This window comes from Cetorhinus maximus, chromosome 16 (genome assembly GCF_964194155.1).
Source record: "Cetorhinus maximus chromosome 16, sCetMax3.hap1.1, whole genome shotgun sequence".
Lineage (NCBI taxonomy): Eukaryota > Metazoa > Chordata > Chondrichthyes > Lamniformes > Cetorhinidae > Cetorhinus > Cetorhinus maximus.
In genome coordinates this window covers 104,753,389-104,767,267 of record NC_135894.1, presented here as the reverse complement: position 1 = coordinate 104,767,267, position 13,879 = coordinate 104,753,389, and the positions used below count along the sequence as shown (strand labels likewise).

The window sequence follows — 13,879 nt, the reverse complement described above, 5'->3', positions numbered from 1 at the left end:
AAATGCAATCATCATGTGACCACTGTTATCTAGGGCCGCCTTGACTATGAGGCCATTAATAAATCCGATCTCATTGGTCAATGTCAGGTCTAGTATAGTTTGCTGTCTGGTTGGTGCCAGAACATGATGTTCTCAGAAACTATCCCAAAAACATTGTATGAATTCCTCATTTAGGCTACCTTTACCCATCTGATTTTTCCAGTCGATTACAATTCTGCTGCTGCTGAAGGCCCATAACACCTCATGGATGCCCAGTTCCGAATTTATCCCATTTAGCACACAACACGATTGAGCATATGTGAAGGCGGGACTTCACCTCCACAATGACTGTGCGGTCACTCCTACTAATGCTGTCATGGACAGATGCATCAGCGACAGGCAGGTTGGTGAGGATGAGATCAAGTCTGTTTTTCTCTCTTGTTGGTTCCCTCACCACCTGTGGGAGACCCAGCCTAACAACAATGTCCTTTAGGACTTGGCCATCTCAGTCAGTAGTGATGCTACCAAGCCTTACTCTTGGTGATGGACATTGAAGTTCCCCACCCAGAGTACATTCTGTGCCCTTGCCACCCTCGGTGCTTCTTCCAGTTGGTGTTCAACATGGAGGAGCACTGATTCATCAGCTGAGGGAGGGCGGTATGTGGTAATCAGCAGGAGGTTTCCTTGCCCATGTTTGACCTGATGCCATGAGACTTCATGGGGTCCAGAGTCAATATTGAGGATTCCCAGGGCAACTCCCTCCTGACTGTATATCACTGTGCCGTCACCTCTGCTGGGCCTGTCCTGCTGGTGGGACAGGACATACCCAGGGATGGTGATGGTGGTGTCTGGGACACTATCTGTAAGGTATGATTCCGTGAGGATGACTATGTTAGGCTGCTGCTTGACTAGTCTGTGAGACAGCTCTCCCAACTTGGCACGAGCCCCCAGATGTTAGTAAGGAGCACTTTGCAGGGTCGGCAGGGCTGGGTTTGCCGTTGTCGTTTCCGGCGCCTAGATCGATGCCGTGTGGTCCGTCTGATTTTATTTCTCATCAACTTTTTCTGTAGTGGTTTGATACAACTGAGTGTCTCGTTCGGCCATATCAGAGGCGCTTAAGAGTCAACCACATTACTGTGGGTCTGGAATCTGATGTGATAATAGGACACTTAGAAAATATCAACAGGATTAGACAAAGTGAGCATGGATTTATGAAAGGGAAATCATGTTTCACAAACCTATTGGAGTTTTTTGAGGATGTAGCTAGTGGAATAGAAAAGGGAGAACCAGTGGATGTGGTGTATTTGGATTTTCAGAAACCTTTTGATAAATCCCACATAAGAGGTTAGTGTGTAAAACTAAAGAACATGGGATTGGGGGTAATATATTGGCACGGATTGAGAATTGGTTAGCAGACAGGAAACAGAGTGGGAATAAATGGGTCTTTTTCAGAATGGCAGGTGGTGACTAGTGGGGTACCACAGGGATCAGTGCTTGGGCCCCAGCTATTCACAATATATATCAATGATTTGGATGAGGGAACCAAATGTAATATTTCCAAGTTTGCTGACGACACAAAACTTGGTGGGAATGTGAGCGGTGAGGAGGATGTTAAGAGGCTTCAGGGCAAATTAGACAGGTTGAGTGAATGGGCAAATACAAGGCAGAATCAGTATAAAATGGATAAGTGTGAAATTATCCACTTTAGTGTGAAGAACAGAATAGCAGAGTATTATTTAAATGGTGTTAGATTGGGAAATGTTGATGTACAAAGGGACCTAGGTGTCCTTGTACACCAGGCACTGAAAGCAAGTATGCAGGTGCAGCAAACAGTTAAGAAGGAAAATGATCTGTTGGCCTTCATTGTGAGAGGACTTGAGTACAGGAGCAAGGATGTCTTACTGCAGCTGTGCAGGGACTTGGTGAGACCACACCTGGAGTATTGTGTGCAGTTTTGGTCTCCTTACCCAAGAAAGGATATACTTGCCATGGAGGGAGTGCAGCAAAGGTTCACCAGACTGATTCCTGGGATGGCAGGATTGTCATATGAGGAGAGATTGGGCCGACAGGGATGGACAGACTGGATGCAGGGATGATGTTTCCTCTCATTGGGGTGTCTAGAACAAGTGGTCACAGTCTCAGGATACGGGGTAGACCATTTAGGACTGAGATGAGGAGAAACCTCTTCACTCAGAGGGTGGTGAACCTGTAGAATTCTCTACCACAGAAGCTGTGGAGGCCAAGACACTGAATATATTTAAGAAGGAAATAGACTCTAGAGGCATCAAGGGCTATGGGGAGAGATCAGGAATACGGCGTTGAGCTAGAGAATCAGCCATGATCATATTAAATGGTGGACCAGGCTCGAAGGGCCGAATGACCTACTCCTGCTCCTTGTTTCTATGGAGTCACATGTCGGCCAGAGCAGGTAAGGATGGCAAATTTCCTTCCTTAAAATACATCAGTGAACAGGATGGATTTTTATGACAATTAATGGTGGTTTCGTGGTCACCATTACTAAGATTAGCTTCCAATTTGTGTGTAACACGCCTAGTAATCTGGCTTAGGCATGTACTGGACACACAATGTCAATATCTGTCTGAAAGCAGGCCACAATGAACTGAACTACCCATGTGTTCTCAATTATCCTTCCCTTGAATCTTTCTCCTTTTTCCTGGCAAGTATTTAGTTTTAACTCAGCGAATCAGCTCTCCAGCTATGGATAGTTTCAGTGCCATTAGCTTCAATGGTGGGCACAAGGCAGTTGAGTGGAGTTGTGGGATGGTGGAGCGGGAGTTTATGGCTCAGACAGACAAGGTTTTGCTTGGCACGCTAATCGATATATTTCTTAACTCCTTTTCTAGGACCTTTCACATGCTGCAATCGAGATGTACAAAAACATTGGACAGATCCGTTCAGCTCAGCTGCTAGGGAAGGACCTTGCTGATTTCTACATGTACGTACATGGAATGTTCCAGAACAAACTGCACCAACACTCAGTTGGGCGGGGGTCGGGGTGATGCCTTCAGGCACTGGCTCCAGTCTCTTCGCTCTGACCTAGTGAATGTGTAGAGTGATCATTAGCGACTGACTGACTGACAACTTCATTCCCACACAACGGAACCAAGAATTATATATTGGATGATTAAGACCACAGGTTTGAGAGCATTAAAGAGGAAAGTTCATTTTTCACTGCTTCTTGTATCAGGGTAGAGGACTCAGCTCATGAAGCTTTCTTTGGGTTTGGTGCTGAGCACCTCAAGCCTTAGTTTTGCAACTCAAAAAGTGTACCCCCAGGATTAGAGTAGTAAACATTAACTCATAATGATACAACATACAATCCCAGAATTACTACAAAAAGCTTTAACAATGTATGAAAGCCCAAAGCAAGAATGGCCTAAAATGCTTTGCACAGGATGCTGGTGATTCAATAGTTTCTTATTGAGACTCTCGGATCAATGTTTCATCAATGACCTTCCTTCCATCATAAGGTCAGAAGTGGGGATGTTCGCTGATGATTGCACAATGTTCAGCACCATTCATGACTCCTCAGATACTGAAGCAGTCCATGTCCAAATGCAGCAAGACCTGGACAATATCCAGGCTTGGGCTGACAAGTGGCAAGTAACATTCGCATCACACAAGTGTCAGGCAATGACCATCTCCAACAAGAGAGCATCTAACCATCACATCTTGACATTCAATGGCATTACCATCACTGAACCCCCCACTATCAACATCCTGGGGGTTACCATTGACCAGAAACTGAACTGGACTAGCCATATAAATACTGTGGCTACAAGAGCAGGTCAGAGGCTAGGAATCCTGTGGCGAGTAACTCACCTCCTGACTCCCCAAAGCCTGTCCACCATCTACAAGGCACAAGTCAGGAATGTGAAGGAATGCTCCCCACTTGCCTGGATGAGTGCAGCTCAAGAAGCTTGACACCTTCCTGGACACAGCAGCTAGATCCACACCCCAATCCACCATCTTAAACACTCACTCCCTGCACCAATGACGCATGGTGGCAGCTGTATGTACCATATACATATATATTCTTAAATTCGAGACTAATGTCGTTGTTTACCAGGCAGCAGTGATCCCCGTGCTGCGATGTTTCAAAACTTGGATGAGCTACAGCAGGAACCTCAAAGCACTGGAGAAGTACCACCAGAATTACCTTCACAAGAACCTCCAAATCCACTGGCAAGAAAGACAGTCCAACAGCTGTGTCCTCTCCGAAGCCAACCTGCCCAGTATTGAGGCACAAATCACTCAAAACCAGCTCCGCTGTATGGAACATGTCATTCATATGCCTGACACCAAACTCCTGAAGCAACTGCTCTACTCAGAACTCGGTCGCAGCAGGAGACCCCAGGAGGACAGCGGAAACACTTTAGGGATGACCTCAAAGCATCCTTGAAGAGGTCAAACATCCTCATGAGCGAGCCTGGTTTCTGAATGACAAAAATGGAGAAGGTTTATTCAGGAAGGCACTGAACGCATTGAGGGACTTCATTGGGAGCACGCAGAGGTGAAGTTGAGGCATCAGAGGGGGCGCAAAAACCTCCAAACATGTCAACTGCCCAACCCTTCAAGCACCACCTGTCCCATGTGTGGCAGAGTCTGCAGATTGGCACATGGGACCAGGGTGACCAACCATCTCAAATTTCAAGGGATTGTGTGTGTATTTGAGGCAGCTGTCCTATGTACCGGACTGCCTGCATTCTTTGACCTTTAAAAGCACCCCACTGACCTGACAGGCCCCTCTGAGGCCCCCCAACCCCCTGCTTTGACAGGTTCAGTAGCCCCCCTCTCCCCGATTGGATGCCAAAGTGTCCCTTAATTTATTGGAATTATCAGCCATCTCCAAACCCCATTGAACCAGAGAGGAAGCAAGTCATCCTTCATCTGCCTAAGAAGAAGATACAAGATGCAATGCAGCAACTCACCAAGGCTCCTTTGGCAGCACCTTCCAAACCCACGAGCTTGGCCACCTAGGAAGGACAAGGACAGCATTGGTCCTTATCGGTTGTGGGAGTATTTTCACCGCATGGACTACAGTATTTCCAGAAGGACCGTTGCTACCACTTTGAGGACAACTAGGGATGGGCAATAAATGCCAGCCTTGCCAGTGATGCCCACATCCTTGGAATGAATGTGAAAGGTGATGTCTCAAAGCGCTGCACGTGTGAGCTGAAGGGCTGGTTGTACAGAAAGACAGCAGTTAATGACCCATTATATCCTCCTTTATAACCCCCCCCTCTTTGACCACTGAACCACAAATTCTTAAACCCAGAACTGTCACCTGCTACAGGAGTGAAATACTGACCGAGCTGCTGAGTATTTCTGGCATTCTCTGTTTATTTCCCTTTAATCCGACCATTTTTTTTTTGTTTTTAGGAGAAAAGGAGAGCCTCAAATAGCCGAAACCTATCTCCAGGAGGCACTGAAGACATACCAGGCTGAGGGTTGGCCCCTGCTGATCACCCACACCAGGAAACAACTGGCTGAGTGTCAGAAGAGGCTTCAACAAACTCAGAAGTATCCTTGTACACGACACTCGGTGACATCATCCAAAAACCCAGCTTTAGTTTTCACATGTACCCTGATAACACCCAGCTCTACCCCACCACCTCTCCCAACTCCTGCACTGTTCCTAAATTATCAGACCCGCTTATCCCACATCCAGTACTGGATGAGCAAAAATTCCCTCCAATTAAATTTAGGAAGTTTGAAATTTGGATCCTGCAACAAACTCCATTCCCTAGTTACCAACTCCATCCCTCTCCCTGGCACCAGCCTGAGATGAAACCACTCTGTTCAAAACCTGTCTCAGATTTGACCCTGAGACAAGCTCTCAACCTCATATCCACAGTGTCATTGAGACTGGCTAATTCCCACCGCTGTCTCATCCCCTGACCTCACCCCTGTCTCCGCTCACTTCCCGAAAGCCTCTTTCTTACCTCCAGGCTCAACCATTCCAATAGACTCCTGGCTGATCTCTCAACTTCTAAAGGTGCTATATCAATACCAGTTGTTGTTGTGCTAGTGTGGCCTTCTCAGACTGTGCCATTACTCCCTCCACCCCGGCCCTCCACTCCCTCCACCCCGGCCCTCCGCTCCCTCCACCCCGGCTCGCCGCTCCGTCCAAACGTGCACACTCCAGATGAAGGTCGGCGGGGGGCAGGGTTTTGGGATCAAACCAGTGTTTGATCTCCCTCCTCTCAGCCCCAGGAGACTGGTGGCCATTGTCACTCCTCAACCCAGCAGTGACTGTGACTGACACGGGGAGAAAGGAATCGAAGGATTTGTTGAACGTGTGAGATGAATATGGTACGAGGAGGCTGGTGGGAATCAGAAACACCAGCATGAACCAGTTGGGCTGAATGGCCTGCTTTAGTGTTGTAAATGCTGTGTGATTCTAGGAATAATCAAGTCCATGTCCGGTGGTGTTCAGTAAAACAGTGCCACAGTTGTCATTTTTGCTGAAGCTGTGTGTAATAACTGACCTGAGCTTTGGGTTTTTGTGGGATTGATTGGGTGATGAAGGCTGGTCTCTGGGGGAGCCAGGAACCCCAGGGAGTGAGCTGTTCTGTGATCAGTCTGCAGGAGGAGATGGGGCTCGTTCTGTTACCCTCCCTTAACCCAACCTCCGAGCTACCTCCAGACCAGCAGCCTGCTGGCTGGTGATGATAAGCTGACCGAGACAGAACGGATACACTTCTGCCGGGAGATTGTGAAGCTGGCTAAGCAGACTGGCGGTGGGCAAGGTGAGAGCTGAGATGATCATTAACCATGTGCTCAGATTCATTAATCTGCACTGTCCAATCCCAGCATGCCAGAATTTGGGGCTGTAGAGTTAGACTGGGGTCACTGGGGTGGGGGGGGATTTGATTGGTTGGGAAGATGAGGGGCAGGGGGCAAGGTTTGGATCAGGGGAGAGAGACTTGTTTAAACCACTGTGCTCTGCTCTGTGTTTTTAGATGACCGGCTGCTGCTGGGGATGGAGGGCTTTGCCCAGCTGAAGAGTTTATGCTTTAATCCAGCGTGTGCGATGGTGCATGTGGGTGGGGTCCTGGATGTTGAACTGACTGTGCACAGCCTCATGCCCCTCCCTGTGCACCTGGATCAGCTTTCTGTTCACCTGCACCTCACTGTCAGTAAAGACACGTCCAAGAGGAGCGGTGAGTTTGGTGGCCGCAGTCGGAATGCAAATGGGATCTTCCTCTTCCCGAGTGAGCCCACTGGCCACCCTTTCTCCAGGAACAAGCAGCCTTTCATTGAACTGTATGAGCTTTATGACCGCAGTCCCTCAGATAGCTCGCTGAATTCCAGCGGCATCATCTGTAAGAACATGCACCTGCTGTTACGAAGGCAGGAGAGCAGCACTTCCCTGGAACGATCCTCAAGCCTGGCTGTAGAAGATGCTGCGTATGCTTTACGGACCAGTGACATTCTGCTGCAACCAGGAATCAACACCATCTGCTTCAAGACAGAGGCCAGTGCTTTTAAAACTCAACTTAAACCAAAATAATCCCCGCTCTCTGTAGGTTTGTCAATGTCAAGGAGAATTCACTCATGTTTATGCAAAGTGTAAAACACCCACAGGAACTTCCCAGAGAGGAAACTGGGAGCCAGAAATGGGTGGCGGTGGGGTGGTCAGTTGAGAGAGAAACCGAATATGGGAGGTGCTGGGACATGGAGTTTCACAGAGCGGGACTGATGTAATTTATGTTGGGAAACAGGCAAGTGCGTGACTGAAACCAAAGATGGGAAACCATGGGATGGGGGTGGGGAAGTAACGATGAAGAAGATAAGAGAGAGCGATGAGGGATCAGGAGATTTTGTAGGGTCAGTGACTTGATATGGGGCAGGTAGCCCAACATTGAACAATTCAGAGGCTGAATGGGGGATGCAGCAAGGAGAGAACGAGTACCCCAGTGAGAGTCAGTGTGTGTGGGACCCGTACCCCAGTGAGAGTCAGTGTGCGTGGGACCCGTACCCCAGTGAGAGTCAGTGTGCGTGGGACCCGTACCCCAGTGAGAGTCAGTGTGTGTGGAGCTAAGTGCATGGTAAAATCGGGCAAAGTCAGCATGGTTTCATCAAGGGGAGGTCATGCCTGACAAATCTGTTAGAATTCTTTGACGAGGTAATGAGTAGGTTAGACAAAGGAGAGCCAATGGATGTTATCTACTTGGACTTCCAGAAGGCCTTTGACAAAGTGCCGCACAGGAGGCTGCTCAGTAAGATAAGAGCCCATGGTGTTAGAGGCAAGGTACTAGCATGGATAGAAGATTGGCTGTCTGGCAGGAGGCACAGAGTGGGGATAAGGGGGTCCTTCTCAGGATGGTGGCCGGTGACTAGTGGAGTTCCGCAGGGGTCAGTGTTGGGACCACAACTTTTCACTTTATACATTAATGATCTAGATGAAGGAACTGAGGGCATCCTGGCTAAGTTTGCAGATGATACAAAAATAGGTGGAGGGACAGGTAGTAATGAGGAGGCGGGGAAGCTGCAGAAGGATGTGGACAGGTTAGGAGAATGGGCAAAGAAGTGGCAGATGGAATACAACGTGGGGAAGTGTGAGGTCATGCACTTTGGTAGGAAGAATAGAGGCATGGACTATTTTCTAAATGGGGAGAGAATTCAGAAATCTGGAGTGCAAAGGGACTTGGGAGTCCTAGTCCAGGATTCTCTTAAGGTTAACTTGCAGGTTGAGTCGGTAGTTAGGAAGGCAAATGCAATGTTGGTATTTATTTCGAGAGGACTAGAATATAAAAGCAGGGATGTGCTGCTGAGGCTTTATAAGGCTCTGGTCAGACCACATTTAGAATATTGTGAGCAATTTTGGGCCCCATATCTCAGGAAGGATGTTCTGGCCCTGGAGATGGTCTAGAGGAGGTTCATGAGAACGATCCCAGGAATGAAAGGCTTAACATATGAGGGTCGTTTGAGGACTCTGGGTCTATACTCGATGGAGTTTAGAAGGATATGGGGGGATCTGATTGAAACTTACAGAATACTGAAAGGCCTGGATAGAGTGGACGTGGGGAAGATGTTTCCATTAGTTGGAGAGACTAGGACCCGAGGGCACAGCCTCAGAGTAAAGGGAAGACCTTTTAGAACAGAGATGAGGAGAAACCTCTTTAGCCAGAGAGTGGTGAATCTATGGAATTCATTGCCACCGAAGGCTGTAGAGGCCAGGTCATTGAGTGTATTTAAGACCGAGATAGATAGGATCTTGATTGGTAAGGGGATCAAAGGTTACGGGGAGAAGGTGGGAGAATGGGGTTGAGAGATTTATCAGCCATGATTGAATGGCGGACCAGACTCAATAGGCCGAATGGCCTAATTTCTGCTCCTATGTCTTATGGTCTTATGAACCCGTACCCCAATGAGAGTCAGTGTGTGTGGGACCCGTACCCCAGTGAGAGTCAGTGTGTGTGGGACCCGTACCCCAGTGAGAGTCAGTGTGTTTGGGACCCGTACCCCAGTGAGAGTCAGTGTGTGTGGGACCCGTACCCCAGTGAGAGTCAGTGTGTGTGGGACCCGTACCCCAGTGAGAGTCAGTGTGTGTGGGACCCGTACCCCAGTGAGAGTCAGTGTGTGTGGGACCCGTACCCCAGTGAGAGTCAGTGTGTGTGGGACCCGTACCCCAGTGAGAGTCAGTGTGTGTGGGACCCGTACCCCAGTGAGAGTCAGTGTGTGTGGGACCCGTACCCCAGTGAGAGTCAGTGTGTGTGGGACCCATACCCCAGTGAGAGTCAGTGTGTGTGGGGCCCGTACCCCAGTGAGAGTCAGTGTGTGTGGGACCCGTACCCCAGTGAGAGTCAGTGTGTGTGGGACCTGTACCCCAGTGAGAGTCAGTGTGTGTGGGACCCGTACCCCAGTGAGAGTCTGTCTCTTGAGCAGAGGAGTGGAGGAAGTCCCTGCATTGTCTCACAGTAAGGTGTGCATTAGTACCAATCCCAGGTTGTGATGAAGCAGTGATTCTGAGAGGATGTTGGTGCTTTTGTATCATAGCTTTGGTTTGATTGTAATTTCTTTGTGCAGGCTAAGGAAGCTGGGACCTACACCTTGCGGCAGCTTTGTGCATCTGTGGGACGGGTCCAGTTCACTCTTCCTCATATCTATCCAATCATTCAGTATGAAGTGTACTCACAGGAACCTCAGCTCAAAGTCGAGCCAATGACTGGTGAGTTCATTTGGAATTTTAGCTTTTTAAATGTATTTGTTCACGGGATGTGGGTGTCACTGGCTGGGTCAGCATCTATTGCCCATCCCTAGTTGCCCTTGAGAAGGTGGTGGTGAGCTGCCTTCTTGAACTGCTGCAGTCCATGTGGTGTAGGTACACCCACAGTGCTGTTAGGAAGGGAGTTCCAGGATTTTGACCCAGCGACAGTGAAGGAACGGCGATATATTTCCAAGTCAGGATGGTGAGTGGCTTGGAGGGAAACTTCCAGGTGGTGGTGTTCCCATCTATCTGCTGCCCTTGTCCTTCTAGATGGTCGTGGTTGTGGGTTTGTCTCAGTGGTGGACTGGGTGCTGATCAAGCGGGCTGCTTTGTCCTGCATGGTGTCAAGCTTCTTGAATGTTGTTGGAGCTGCACTCATCCAGACAAGTGGGGAGAGTCGGGAGAATTTCCGCACCCCTCCCTGTGTAACATCTCCCTGACGTGTGACCAAATCCCCTGGACTACACATCCTGACATGCGGCTATTCAATTCCCCTTTTGTAGTTATTAAATACTAGAATTACAAGATGAGATGCCAACACCAGAATTTGGTTGCAAACCCATTCTCAATGTTGTTTATTGAGTAAAACTACAATAGACAAAATTTACTTCGTGGTCAGGTCTGCTCACTATCGTCTGCTCAGTCGGTCTTCCATGGAGCTGGTGACCAGCCAAACCCCTCTCCCTGTGTCTGTCTGCAGATCAGCTGTCTTTTTCTTCTTCCTTTCTTCTCCTGTTCTCTCTCTCTCCTGTCTTTCTCCTCCCCTGGCTGAAAGCTGACAGGTTTTATTATCCCTCTTTGCTGCATGGCTCCTTCATGTTGGCAGGATTTCAGGCGGCCGCAGTGACTAATCAGTTGGTGGGTGACCTCGTCCATTGTGGCTGCAAGTCACTGTGATACAATTCATTCAGCAACTTATGCCTTGGCCTTTGTTAACTATTTATTGTAATAGGGCACAGGATTGGATGGAACATTACAAATATCAGTCTTTGATAATGCTAAATGGTTTAGCAATTCCATTTGGTTCTGGGGTCCAGGTTCCTTCTGCAATTTGCTAAGGTCAGCTAAATCGTCCCCAGGCCTATGATCTCTTACTAGAGTATTCCATCACACTCCTGACTTGCCTTTTAGATGGTGGACAGGCCTTGGGGAGTCAGGAGGTGAGTTACACTCCGCAGGATTCCTAGCCTCTGACCTGCTCTTGTAGCCACAGTATTTATATGGCTCGTCCAGTTCAGCTTCTGGTCAATGGTAACCCACAGGATGTTGATAGTGGGGGGTTCAGCGATGGTAATGCCATTGAACATCAAGGGGTGATGTTTGGATTCTCTCTTGTTGGAGATGGTCATTGCCTGGCACTTGTGTGGTGTGAATGTTAATTGCCACTTGTCAGCCCAAGCCTGGATATTGTCCAGGTCTTGCTGCATTTGGACACTATAAAATCAGCTCTTTACTCAACAATGCTGAGTAATGTGGTGACCTCAAAATGCAGCAGTTTGTTCATCTACTTCATGTTGATTTTACTGATTATACTGATTTGACGGAGAAAGGGGGTGCGCAGACACAAGACTATGCATGAGTGAGAGGTAGATTGAGTGAGGTGTTAGGAATTTGGCTTAGGTGGTAATTAGAGGTGCCCCTTGTTTTCAGCCTCCAGTGGTTGATGAGTTTCCTTCATTGTCTCCCAGAACCAAATAGTATTGCTAATCCATTTAGCAATATCAAAGACTGATATTTGTAATGTTCCATCCAATCGTGTGCCCTATTACAATAAATAGTTAACAATGGCCAGGGCATAAGTTGCTGAATGAATTAGATTACAGTGACTTGCAGCCACAATGGACGAAGTCACCCACCATTGCTTGGTGAGCACAACTTTCTCTTGTATCAAACAACATGTCCCAGCCAACCAGCCCGTGCTTGCAAAACTCAAAACACAGTGTCCAACATTAGATGTGACTCCGCGATTGGACAGCATTTGCTAAACAATCCTGAGTGTGCTAAAAAATTATGCTGATAACCAATTTACGATTATCAGTTGGGCTCACAGTGTGACTCACTTACGTGTGCTGGAAGCCACATATATTCACACACACGGCCCTGTCCTTTGCAGACAGAAAGAGCATGTCCATGCCTTGTGCCTTTTTTAACTAAACAGAACCTTGGTATACAGCCATTCCCTGGTTCATTCCCCATGGCAATGCCTTGACCAGTCAGAGTCGACCTGCTCAGTTTGAATTTGAACAAAGCTGGGCAGTTAACTGGTCCCTACTGCATTCTCCATGGCAATACCCTTACCAATCAGAGTCCACTTGCCAACCAATCAGCACTCTCTTCTCAGGTAGTATAAATTGTTGTTTCCTTTACTATTGGTAATCTTGCAATCTGTCCTAATGAGTGCAGGACGTAAAGCTTAGATAGTATGTCTTTTTTCAGCGATATGAAGGAAGTCTTAACAATGCACTCAGAAAAGCATGGTATGATTAGACCATGTCAACATTGTTTTACTAAGGCGGAATCCTGTTTGACAAACTTATTAGGGACTTTGGGGATGTAACTAGTAAGGTAGATAAAGAAGAACCACTAGATGTAGTATAGCTGGATTTCCAAAAGGCTTTTGATAAGGTGCCACACAAAAGGTTAATTGGCAAGATTAAGATTCATGGAGCTGGGGGTAATATATTAGCATGAATAGAGGATTGGTTAACAGAAAGCAGAGAGTGGGCATAAGTGAGGCTTTCTCAAGTTGGCAGGCACTGAATAGTGGAGTGCCGCAAGGATCAGTGCTAGGGGCTCAGCTATTTACAATCTATATTAATGATTTAGATGAAGAGACCAAGAGTAATGCATCTAAGTTTCCCTCAGTTTCCCTCTGACAGTGCGGCGCTTCCTCAGCACTAACCCTCCGACAGCCTGGCACTCTCTCAGTACTGACCCTCTGATGATGCAGCGCTCCCTTAGTACCAACCCTCTGACAGAGCAGCACTCCCTCAGTACTGACCCTCTGACAGAGCAGCACTCCCTCAGTACTGACCCTCTGACAGTGCAGTGCTCCCTCAGCACTGACCCTCTGACTGTGCAGCGCTCCCTCAGTACTGACCCTCTGACAGTGCAGCACTCCCTCAGTACTGACCTTCTGACAGTGCAGCGCTCCCTCAGTACTGACCCTCTGACAGTGCAGCACTCCCTCAGCACTGACCCTCTGACCGTGCAGCGCGCCCTCAGTACTGACCCTCTGACAGTGCAGCACTCCCTCAGTACTGACCTTCTGACAGTGCAGCGCTCCCTCAGTACTGACCCTCTGACAGTGCAGCACTCCCTCAGCACTGACCCTCTGACAGTGCGCTCCCTCAGTACTGACCCTCTGACAGTGCAGTGCTCCCTCAGTACTGACCCTCCTACAGTGCAGCACTCCCTCGGTACTGATCCTCTGACAATGCAGCACTCCCTCAGTACTGACCCTCTGACAGTGCAGCACTCCCTCAGCACTGACCCTCTGACAGTGCAGCGCTCCCTCAGTACTGACCCTCTGACAGTGCAGTGCTCCCTCAGTACTGACCCTCCTACAGTGCAGCACTCCCGCGGTACTGATCCTCTGACAATGCAGCACTCCCTCAGTACTGACCCTCTGACAGTGCAGCGCTCCCTCAGCACTGACCCTCT

The 13,879-nt window shown here is 48.4% G+C and overlaps 1 protein-coding gene across 1 annotated transcript in view; it reads left to right on the top strand.

Moving 5' to 3' along the window:
- Positions 1 to 13,879, top strand: part of trappc10 (trafficking protein particle complex subunit 10) — an 82,503-nt gene that overhangs the window by 51,998 nt on the left and 16,626 nt on the right. The window contains exons 11-15 of the mRNA XM_078560424.1: positions 2,844 to 2,935; positions 5,383 to 5,523; positions 6,640 to 6,752; positions 6,966 to 7,480; positions 10,036 to 10,177. Coding sequence (XP_078416550.1) covers positions 2,844 to 2,935; positions 5,383 to 5,523; positions 6,640 to 6,752; positions 6,966 to 7,480; positions 10,036 to 10,177 — 1,003 coding nt within the window. The remainder of the gene's footprint in view (positions 1 to 2,843; positions 2,936 to 5,382; positions 5,524 to 6,639; positions 6,753 to 6,965; positions 7,481 to 10,035; positions 10,178 to 13,879) is intronic.